Raw genomic sequence first — 12545 nt, forward strand, 5'->3', positions numbered from 1 at the left:
GAAGCCTGAATGGCAAAGAAATGGAGCTAGCTGAGGAATTAGATAAGTACCAGATCGACATAATAGGAGTGACTGAAACAAAAAAGGCCAAAACTGGTGAGATCTTTCTGAGCAATAAATACAAAATGTTATATTCAGGCAATGACAATCAAGGAAAAGAAGGAGTAGCCATAGTATTCAACACAAAATACGAGGCTAATCTTCTTGAATGGCAGTCAGTCTCAAGTAGAGTAATGTGGGCAAATATGAGAATGGGGAACTGGACAATGAGACTTATTTGTGCCTATGGTCCCACAGACGGTTCTACTAAGGTAGAAGTGGAGTTTTTTGAGGCTTTAGAAAAAGCAACAGACACAATGAAAAATGAAAGGTTGGTCCTTGTTGGGGATCTAAATAGCAGAGTAGGAAATGATTGTGAGACATACAAAAATATTTTGGGAAAATTTGGAGAAAAGAACAAAGCTAATAATAATGGCAAATATCTGTTGGATTTCTGCTCAGGACATGGACTGGTTATTATTAACATCATGTTCCAACATAAAAATGTGCACAAATTCACATGGAGAGAAGAGGCTAGGAATAAGAAAAGTCTCATTGACTATGTTATTGTTGATAGTCATGTTTTCTCCCTGGTGCAGGACACCAGAGTGTACAGAGGATTTGAAATTGGAAGTGATTACTATTTAGTCTTGAGCAGGATAAAATTGAATTTAATATTGAAAAGAATAACATGTAAGAAAGTTTTAAAGCGAATAAACATTGAGCAGCTCTCAGATGTGAACTGTAGACTAAAATACACAAAGATTATTGAAGAAAAAATGAAAGAGTTTGAGAACAGGAATCAAACCTTGGAGATTCAGTGGCAAACTCTGAAGAAAACATTGATTGATTCTGCCAGAGAGGCATGTGATGAGGTTTTCTGTAAGGATAAAAAAATCAGAACTCCCTGGTGGACACAGGAAGTTAAACAGGCAGTGAAGGAAAAGAAGAAAGCATATCAAAAGTTCTTGTCAAATAAGTCAGCTTGTGCTCTTAGAGAATATAGAGACAAATGCAAGAATGCTAAACACTGTGTAAAACTAGCTAAACAAAAGTCATGGGAGGACTTTGGCAAGAATATAGAAAATAAATATCAAGAAGGTGGCAAAATATTCTGGAGGTTGTTGAAGAAGCTTAAGAATGGAGGAAAGAGTGCTGTAAAAGGAATTAGAGATGATAAAGGTAACATGAAAAAGGGAGAAAAAGATATCCTTGAAGTATGGAGTAATTACTTTTAAAAACTGCTAAATGAAACAAGCAGTGATGACAGCACAGTGATAAAAAACACTGACCAGGCATGCAGTCAGGAATACATATCTATACTTGAAGTAGAAAAAGCCATCAAAGGCTTGAAATGTGGAAAGGCAGCAGGAGTAGATGATATTCGACCAGAAATGCTGAAGTATGGTGGTATAAGAGTCTTACAGTGGCTGCACTGCATAGTTCAGAAAGCCTGGACAGAGGGACGAATTCCCGATGATTGGAGTAGAGCTCTCATAGTACCCATATATAAAAAGAGAAATAAAACTGCATGTGAGAATTAGAGGTATTTCCCTACTGAGTGTTCCAAGATCTATGCAAGTATACTTGAGAAACGGTTGAGAAGAATTGTGGAAGAAAAGCTTGGTGAAGAACAAGCTGGATTCAGGCCAAATAGAGGTTGTCAGGATCAGATCTTCACTTTACGACAAATAGTCGAGAAAGCATGGGAATATAACAAAGATCTGTATTCAAGTTTTGTCGATTTGGAAAAGGCATATGACAAGGTGCCAAGAGAGAAGCTATTCAATACGCTGCAGTTATATGGTGTCAATGGGGCATTATATCAAGCAATACTTAGTCTTTATTTGAGTTGTAAGTCAGCAGTTAGAATTGAAGGAAGTACAGGAAGATGGTTTAATGTTAAATCTGGTGTGAGACAAGGATGTACATTATCCCCTCTGTTATTCATTATCTATATGGATCACATTATGAAGGAAAGTGGTATTAAACATGATATCAAAATTGTAGATGTTAATGTCATCTCTTTGCTTTATGCAGACGATGTTATACTTCTAAATATATCTGCTACAAGTCTGCAAGATCCTCTGACTAAATTGAATAGCTGTTGTAATAGATATGTTATGAAGGTCAGCAATAAAAAGACAAAGACAATGAAAATAGGCAGAATCATTGAAAATGTCAACTGTGTTGTGAATGGAGAACCTGTGGAACAAGTAAAACATTTCAGCTATTTAGGCACGATTTTTACTGAAGATGGTAAATTAAATATAGAAATAGACAACACAATCAGCAAAGCTGGTATGGTAGGAAGTCAATTGAATAAATTCATATGGAATAAGAGAGAAATTAGTCGGAACACTAAATTAGCTGTATACAAGGCGGTGTTCAAACCAGTTTTAACTTATGGATCTGAGAGTTGGGTCAGAATTAAAACACTTGACCAAAGACTAGAGACCACAGGCAGAGTCCTGAGAAAGATTATAGGCGTGAACAGATGGCATCAATGGCAATATCATATTAAAAACGAGGATATTAGGAAAGAACTTGACATCGTCAGCATCAAGGAATGTGTTAGCAGAGCTAATCTCAGGTGGTATGGTCACTTAAACAGAATGGGCGAGGAAAGATTAGCAAAAGAAGTGTTCTCTGCCAGGTTGGCAGCAAAACGACCCAGAGGAAGACCAAGATATAGGTGGATTGATACGGTACAAAGTGCTTTAGATGATAGAAATATAATATCTGATAATGTTAGTCTTGACAAGTAACAGACTGATTTGGAGGAAAATTGTAGATAGGAAATTAATGATGTAATTTTTTTCATGTATTACTATCATATCCTGTACACCCCTTGAGGGTACATGGCAGGAATTTGATGATGATGTGTTTATCAGAACTTTCCAGCCTCCCTTCGTAATTTGTGTTAGGTAACTGCTTAGAGCAAAAACTTCTGCATCTTATCCCACTTAGCATCAGTGTTGGAAAAGGGAAGCCAGTTGTAGTTTGGGACATTAAGGTCACCTAAGATGACTTCACTATTTGGATAACTGATTGAGTCTCGTTGAGAGGAAGGCAAAGAATTCTGATTAGTTTTAAGAGATTGAAGACTGGTAGATACAGCTGATGAATGTTACTAAATGGGGCAAGGAAACCTTGAATGAGAAGTCAAAAGTAGGGATTCTACACATGATATACATAGTTTTTCGGCTTGGTTACAAAGTGCAAAATACATTATAGCCAGGAAGAAAAAACATTCTGTAGTAATGTTAATTTAATCTGTTACTAATATAGTTTTCATCTAAACATTGACAAAGTATAGTATTTCTCCCTCTTATTTTAGCTTTTACATTTGTTAAGTATTGGTCCTAAGCAGCCCAAGAAATTTTTATTTCTATTTCTTTATGCTTGTTTCAGTCCATATTATTGCAGTAAAATTCTTTCACAGCACTCCGACCTACCTTCTAATCTTATTTATCTAGCCATCTTGTAGTCTTTCAATAACATATTTAATTCTTAAAACTAGATATATATACTAGAAAAATATAGTTCTTAGAACTACATCAGCAGCCCACCAAAACACTTTTACACCACATGATTAAAGCAATTACTGTCGCATCATTGCTTGAGCCTATTACCAAAATAACAGTTCCTCTCAGTTCTGCATATTATTCCCATCAATACCTACAAATCCAAAAGCCATGGATCAGATTGTAAGAAGCTATGTGATAATAGGATCAAACACCTCATCAGGTAGAAAATCTGATATATAAATGACTTAATTCACTGTAGTAGTATAGCTCTGATCTGTTATCTCTGACTTCATTTAACTGTAATGTACTTAATTTACTTAAAATATTTTGTTTTGCATATAAATGGAGAATTGTTTTTTTGTCCAGGTGAGTTTTCTCCAGTCATTAATGAACCACATGTTCTTCACTATTAGTAGTGTTATTCTAGTTATCCTTTTTCTCATGGGCATTCACAAGAGGGTGGTAGCACCATCTATGTATCCTTTACAATTGCTGTTTAATTGTTGACTCATAATTCAATTAATTGTATTCCAACATTTAACTGCAAGTTAATTTTTTTCAAATTGAGCATTATTATTAATACTAATACTGATATTGTTCATTATAGAAATGTTAATGAATTTGCCATCTGTTAAATGGGGTTATGAATAATATGAAAAATTAAATTCTAAATTAAAAATCCTGATTATATAAGAAGAGAATGAAATAAAGAAGATTTTTTTTGTGGGATGGGGGAAGAGTTAATCTTGTCAAATTGTATCATGCTTTAACAGTAGTTATAGCTGCTTATGTTGGCTGGTGTCTGAGAAATGTCATACAATAAATACTAATTTCAAATCACTTTTTCATCTGTAATTACATGAATGGCATTTAATCTAGTTTTTAGATGAGATTTCTTTAGTACATCAATTGCTGGCTCAGTTTGCTGAGTGGTTAGCATACCCGCTCTCTGCCCAACAGGCTGCATTTTCAAATCCTGCTGTGGGCATCGATGTTTGTGATTGCCTTTAGTGTGAGAGATGAATTTCAACTACCACCTTGCTTATTGGAGACCTGAAGTGGCTTGAAAAAGTTCCATGTTTGCTGGCCTAGTTGGTGAGTGGTTAGCGTATCCACTCTCCACCCAAAAGGCTGCAAGTTCGAAATCCACCATGGGCATGGATGTTTGTGATTGTCTGTGAAAATACTAGTGGTAATGATGGTGGATGGTAGATGATGATTGTAGTTGGAGGAGAATTAGATGGAGACAGAGTTGTAGAGTAGGTGCCCCTCCCTCGATGAGTCTGTGGACTCCCTTGAGGTATCATGTAATAATAATAATTCTTTAGAGATCTGGTATAAAATTTTTTGATAAACTATTAATGCTGCACTTCTCTACTAGTTTCGTGTGCCCTTCAGGAGGTTTTTGCTTCAACTTAAATAAGTGACCTTTTACTGTATTCAGGCTTACAGGAATTTCATCAGTGATTGAAAGAAAGGAACTATCATCATATTCCTATGATGTATACAGGTGCTATGATAGTATCCCACTATTAAATTTACATTATTACTAATCTACTTGAAACAAGTTTCCTTCAAATTAATCTGTCACTTTTATTCTGAACAATAATATAAAATATAATACAAAATGATATATTCAAGCAATAACAATTATGGAAAAGAAGGGATAAGTATAGTATTCAACACTAAATACGAGGCTAATCTTCTTGGATGGCGGGCGATGTCAAGTAGAGTGATGTGGGCAAATATCAGAATGGGGAACTGAACAGTGAGACTTATTTGTGCCTGTGGTCCCACAGAAGATTCTACTAAGGTAGAAGGTGAGGAATTTTTTGAGGCTTTAGAGAAAGCAACTGACATAATGAAAAAGGAAAAGTTGGTCCTTGTTGGGGATTTAAATAGCAGAGTAGGAAATAATTGTCAGACATCTAAATATATTTTGGGCAAATTTGGAGAAAAGAGCAAAGCTAATAATGGCAAATATCTGTTGGATTACTACTCTGGACATAGACTGGTTATTACTAACACACTATTCTAACATAAAAATGCACACAAATTCACATGGAGAGTAGAAGCAAGGAATAAGAAAAGTCAGTCTCCTTGACTGTTATTGTTGATATTAATGTTTTCTCACTGATGCAGGACACTAGAGTGTAGTGTACAGAGGATTTGGAATTGAGAGTAATCACCATTTAGTCTTGAGCAGGATAAAATTGAATTTCATATTGAAAAGAAGAACTTTTAAGAAAGTTTTAAAGCAAATAAAAGTTGCAGCTCTCAGCTGTGAATTGTAGACTAAAATACACAAACATTATTCAAAAAAATGAAAGGGTGTTTGAGAACAGGAATCAAACCTTGGAGATTCAGTTGCAAGCACTGAAGAAAACACTGATTGATTCAGCCAGAGAGGCATGTGGTGAGGTTGTATGCAAGGTCAGAAAAATCAGAACTCTATGACACAGGAAGTTAAAGAGGCAGTGAAGGAAAAGAAGAAAGCATATCAAAAGTTCCTGGCAAGTAAGTCAGCTTGTGCTCTTAGAGAACACAGAGACAAACGTAAGAAAGCTAAACATTGTGTTTAGCTAGCTAAACAAAAGTCATGGGAAGATTTTGGTAAGAACATAGAAAATAAATATCAAGGTGGCAAGATATTGTATGTTGAAAAAGCTCAGAAATGGGGGAAAGAGTGCTGTAAAAGGAATTAGAGATGATAAAGGAGACATTAAAACTGGAGAAAAAGATATCCTTGGTACGGAGTAATTACTTTGAAAAATTGCTAAACGAAACTATCAATGACAACACAGTAGTAAAAAAACACTCAGCAGATGCAATCAGGAATACATGTCCATACTTGAAGTTAAAAAGCTATCAAAAGCCTGGAATGTGGAAAGCTCGCTGGAGTAGATGATATTTTACTAGAAATGCTCGAGTATGGAGGTATAAAAGTCTTATGGTGCACTGCATAGTTCAGAAGGCCTGGATAGAGGGACAGATTTCTGATGATTAGAATAGAGCTCTCATAGTACCCACATATAAAAAGGGAAATAAAACCGATGTGAGAATTAACAAGACATTTCATTACTGAGTGTTCCCATAAGATTTATACAAGAATACTTGAGAAACTGTTGAGAACGATTGTGGGAGGGAAGCTCGATGAAGAACAAGCTGGATTCAGTTCAAATAGAGGCTGTCAGGATGTGGTTTTCATTTTATGACAGATAGTAGAGAAATCATGGAAATATAACAAAGATCTGTATTTAAGTTTGGTAGATCTGGAAGAGGGATATGACAAGGTGCCAAGAGAAAAGTTATTTCAAAATGCTTCAGTTGTATGGTGTCAATGGGACATTGTAACCAGCAATACTTAGTCTTTGTGTTTTAAGTCAGCAGTAATTTGAAGGAAGTACAGGAAGATGGTTTAATGTTAAATCTGGTTTTTATTTATTCGTGTGGGGTTCCCACCGTTCCTCTACCACCCCTTAGGTGGTAGAGGAACGGTGGTTAAGCCCTCCTAATGAGGGATTAAATACTATATCTTATGACTGTATCCTGTGTGTTCACGGGGCTGGTTTACCTGCTTGCGGGATGAAAAATACCAGAAAAATGGGGTAAACACCCTGCTGCCCACACCCAAGACTGGCTAACTTGCCAATGGCTGAGAAAGATCTTTAAGCTCCTCACGTTGTCGTCGAAGGGAATCAAATCTAGGACACTCTTTCCCCAGGCATATGGTAGCGAAGTGCATAGCCACTAAGCTAACAGTGCTCACCGTTAAATCTGGTGTCAGATAAGGAATAACATGCACATTATTTCTCTGTTATTCATTATCTATATGGATCACATTATGAAGGAAAGTGTATTAAACCTTATATCAAAATTGGAGATGTTAATCTCAGCTCTTTACTTAATGCGGAAGATGTTATACTTCTAAATAAATCCGGTACACGTCTGCAAGATTCCCTGCCAAAAATGAATAAGTGTTGTAATAGATATGGTATGAAGGTCAGAAATAACAAGAAAAAATGAAAATATAATCTGCATTATGAATGGAGAACCTGTAGAACAAGTAAAACATTTCAGTTACTTAGGCACAATTTTTAGCAAAGATGGTAAATTAAATATGGAAATAGACAACAGAATCAACAAATCTGGTATGGTAGGAAGTCAACTGAATAAATTTATATGGAATAAGAGAGAAATTAGTAAAAACACCAAATTTGCTGTATACAAGACAGTGTTCAAACTAATTTTAACTTATGGATCCGAGAGCTGGGTTAGAAATAAAACACTTGACCAAAGACTAGAAATCACAGATATGAGAGTCCTGAGGAAGATTAGGGGTGTGAACAGATGGCATCAATGGCAATTCATATTAAAAACAAGGATGATAGGAAAGAACTTTACATTGTTAGCATCCAGAATGTTTAGTCACTTAAACAGAATGGGATAGAAGAGATTAGCAAAACAAATGTTTTCTGCCAGGTTGACAGGAAAAAGACCGAGATGTAGGTGGATTGATACAGTAAAAATTGCCTTTAGAAGAGAGAAATATAAGATCTGGTAATGTTGGAGTCTTGAGGGTAACAGATTGATTTGGAGGGAAATTGTAGATAGGAGGTTAGTAATGATGTATGTTTTTCATGTAGTACTATCATTTCTTGTACATGTCAGGAATTTGATGATGATTATCACTACTCCAGTATTGTCAATTCTTGTATTTCTCTCTCTCTCTCTTTCTCTCTCTCCTAGGACACTTCTAACTGCACCAGTCCACCTATACCTTAGTCACTTTTTTCTGGATCATTTCCCTCCCATCTTAACATTGTTTTGCTAACCATTCTATTTAACTGACTATATCACCTTAGATTAGCTCTGCTCAAACATTCTTGAATGCTAACAATGTTAAGTTCCTTCTTGATTATTATATATTATAGATGCCTTTAATATATAGTATAGGAGTCCTGTCGACTTCTTGTTGTGGTTGTTATATAGATTAGTTGTTAATTATTTTCTGTTATTCTTGGATTGTATCCATTTAGTAAAGCTATTTGTTTTGATAATTTCTGATTGCTGTTTTAGAAATCCTTTGAAGCAACATATTTTGTGCACTCCAAATACTGGATGCTAAGTCTGGAGCACATAAAATTTGTTCATCTGAGGGATATCTTAAACAAGAACTGTAAACTATTAAACAGCTTTACCAAATGGATACAACTCAAGAATAACACAAAACATTAACCAACCTCTTGTATATCAACTAAGGCAAGAGGTACACAGGACTCTTATATCATATATTAAAAGCATCTTACAATAAAGGCACCTTGAACATGTGAAATGGTATGCTTGTTCATTATTGGATATTGAGGCAATTTGATGAGAGGTCAATAGTGTGTGTGTGTGTGTGTACACATACACACAAGATGCCTAGTCCTGAATATACGTCATGGGCAAACTTTTATTTGCTCATGCTTGGATAAAGGATTAAAGAAAGAATATAATTTCTTGGCAAGTTTAATTTGTCTGATTCCTGTCAATTTTGTTTTCATTTAGATTTCATCAATACCATCTTATGTATTAGCAATCTGAGATGACTTTGAGAATAGCATTAACTTCATTATTCTATGCACTGTGATAACTTTTCTGCATGTTTATTACTACTTTCACTCTGGCTTTCACAGAAAAAATAAATCCTAGTCAATTTTGACGTTGAACATCAGTTGCATAGCATAAATTCAGATCATCCAGGAATTCAAGTTGACACTACACTTCATCTTGCTTCTTCTGCTCTCTCTCTCTCTCTCTATGCCAATACATTATGATTTAAATGCAGGCTGCACAAATCTGAAAACAAACCCCAACTCAACATCACCAGAGTTAAAGATCGGTACTATCAACGTAAGAAGCCTGAATGGCAAAGAAATGGAGCTAGCTGAGGAATTAGATAAGTACCAGATCGACATAATAGGGGTGACTGAAACAAAAAAGACCAAAACTGGTAAGATCTTTCTGAGCAATAAATACAAAATGTTATATTCAGGCAATGACAATCAAGGAAAAGGAGTAGCCATAGTATTCAACACAAAATACGAGGCTAATCTTCTTGAACGGCAGTCAGTCTCAAGTAGAGTAATGTGGGCAAATATGAGAATGGGGAACTGGACAATGAGACTTATTTGTGCCTATGGTTCCACAGAAGGTTCTACTAAGGTAGAAGTGGAGGAATTTTTTGAGGCTTTAAAAAAGCAACTGACACAATGAAAAAGGAAAAGTTGGTCCTTGTTGGGGATCTAAATAGTAGAGTAGGAAATGATTGTGAGACATACAAAAATATTTTGGGAAAATTTGGAGAAAAGAGCAAAGCGAATAATAATGGCAAATATCTGTTGGATTTCTGCTCAGGACATGGACTGGTTATTACTATCACCATGTTCCAACATAAAAATGTGCACAAATTCACATGGAGAGAAGAGGCAAGGAATAAGAAAAGTCTCATTGACTATGTTATTGTTGATAGTGATGTTTTCTCCCTGGTGCAGGACACCAGAGTGTACAGAGGATTTGAAATTGGAAGTGATCACTATTTAGTTTTGAGCAGGATAAAATTGAATTTCATATTGAAAAGAATAACATGTAAGAAAGTTTTAAAGTGAATAAAAGTTGAGCAGCTCTCAGATGTGAACTGTAGACTAAAATACAGAAATATTATTGAAAAGAAAATGAAAGAGTTTGAGAACAGAAATCAAACCTTGGAGATTCAGTGGCAAACTCTGAAGGAAACATTGATTGATTCTGCCAGAGAGGCATGTGGTGAGGTTGTGTGCAAGGATAAAAAAATCAGAACTCCCTGGTGGACACAGGAAGTTAAAGAGGCAGTGAAGGAAAAGAAGAAAGCATATCAAAAGTTCCTGGCAAATAAGTCAGCTTTTACTCTTACAGAATACAGAGACAAATGTAAGAAAGCTAAACAGTGTGTAAAACTAGCTAAACAAAAGTCATGGGAGGACTTTGGCAAGAATATAGAAAATAAATATCAAGAAGGTGGCAAAATATTCTGGAGGTTGTTGAAGAAGCTTAGGAATGGAGGAAAGAGTGCTGTAAAAGGAATTAGAGATGATAAAGGTGAAATGAAAACAGGAGAAAAAGATATCCTTGATGTATGGAGTAATTACTTTGAAAAACTGCTAAATGAAACAAGCAGTGATGACAGCACAGTGATAAAAAACACTGACCAGGCATGCAGTCAGGAATACATATCCATACTTGAAGTAGAAAAAGCCATCAAAGGCTTGAAATGTGGAAAGGCAGCAGGAGTAGATGATATTCGACCAGAAATGCTGAAGTATGGTGGTATAAGATTCTTACATTGGCTGCACTGCATAGTTCAGAAAGCCTGGACAGAGGGACGAATTCCCGTTGATTGGAGTAGAGCTCTCATAGTACCCATATATAAAAAGGGAAATAAAACTGAATGTGAGAATTACAGAAGTATTTCCCTACTGAGTGTTCCTGGCAAGATCTATGCAAGTATACTTGAGAAACGGTTGAAAAGAATTGTGGAAGAAAAGCTTGGTGAAGAACAAGCTGGATTCAGGCCAAATAGAGGCTGTCAGGATCAGATCTTCACTTTACGACAAATAGTCGAGAAAGCATGGGAATATAACAAAGATCTGTATTTAAGTTTTGTCGATTTGGAAAAGGCATATGACAAGGTGCCAATAGAGAAGCTATTCAATACGCTACAGTTATATGGTGTCAATGGGGCATTATATCAAGCAATACTTAGTCTTTATTTGAGTTGTGAGTCAGCAGTTAGAATTGAAGGAAGTACAGGAAGATGGTTTAATGTTAAATCTGGTGTGAGACAAGGATGTACATTATCCCCTCTGTTATTCATTATCTATATGGATCACATTATGAAGGAATGTGGTATTAAACCTGATATCAAAATTGGAGATGTTAATGTCAGCTCTTTGCTTTATGCGGATGATGTTATACTTCTAAATAAATCCGCTACAAGTCTGCAAGATTCTCTGACTAAATTGAATAGCTGTTGTAATAGATATTGTATGAAGGTCAGCAATAAAAAGACAAAGACAATGAAAATAGGCAGAATCATTGAAAATGTCAACTGTGTTGTGAATGGAGAACCTGTGGAACAAGTAAAACATTTCAGCTACTTAGGCACAATTTTTACTGAAGATGGTAAACTAAATATAGAAATAGACAACACAATCAGCAAAGCTGGTATCGTGGGAAGTCAATTGAATAAATTCATATGGAATAAGAAAGAAATTAGTCGGAACACTAAATTAGCTGTATACAAGACTGTGTTCAAACCAATTTTAACTTATGGATCTGAGATGAGAGCTGGGTCAGAAGTAAAACACTTGACCAAAGACTAGAGACCGCAGATATGAGAGTCCTGAGAAAGATTAGAGGCATGAACAGATGGCATCAATGGCAATATCATATTAAAAATGAGGATATTAGGAAAGAACTTGACATTGTCAGCATCCAGGAATGCGTTAGCAGAGCTAATCTCAGATGGTATGGTCACTTAAATAGAATGGGTGAGGAAAGATTAGCAAAACAAGTGTTCTCTGCCAGGTTGGCAGGAAAACGACCCAGAGGAAGACCAAGATATAGGTGGATTGATACGGTACAAAGTGCCTTAGACGATAGAAATATAAGATCTGATAATGTTGGAGTCTTGACAAGTAACAGACTGATTTGGAATAAAATTGTAGATAGGAAGTTAGTAATGATGTAATTTTTTCATGTAGTACTGTCATATCCTGTACACCCCTTGAGTCTAAGGCACTTTGTACCGTATCAATCCACCTATATCTTGGTCTTCCTCTGGGTCGTTTTCCTGCCAACCTGGCAGAGAACACTTGTTTTGCTAATCTTTCCTCACCCATTCTATTTAAGTGACCATACCATCTGAGATTAGCTCTGCTAACGCATTCCTGGATG

General features: G+C 35.8%; 1 protein-coding gene across 2 annotated transcripts in view; it reads left to right on the forward strand.

Moving 5' to 3' along the window:
• The window catches only part of LOC150103645 (nuclear envelope phosphatase-regulatory subunit 1-like), a 110106-nt gene that overhangs the window by 80572 nt on the left and 16989 nt on the right, over positions 1–12545 (forward strand). For both annotated transcript variants that reach the window (XM_090397717.1, XM_090397716.1), the window contains exon 4: positions 3936–4045. In XM_090397717.1, coding sequence (XP_090253843.1) covers positions 3936–4045 — 110 coding nt within the window. The remainder of the gene's footprint in view (positions 1–3935; positions 4046–12545) is intronic.

This window comes from Typopeltis vanoorti, chromosome 9, assembly GCF_054136105.1.
Source record: "Typopeltis vanoorti isolate ZY-2024b chromosome 9, IOZ_Tvanoo_1.0, whole genome shotgun sequence".
Taxonomy (NCBI): Eukaryota; Metazoa; Arthropoda; class Arachnida; order Uropygi; family Thelyphonidae; genus Typopeltis; species Typopeltis vanoorti.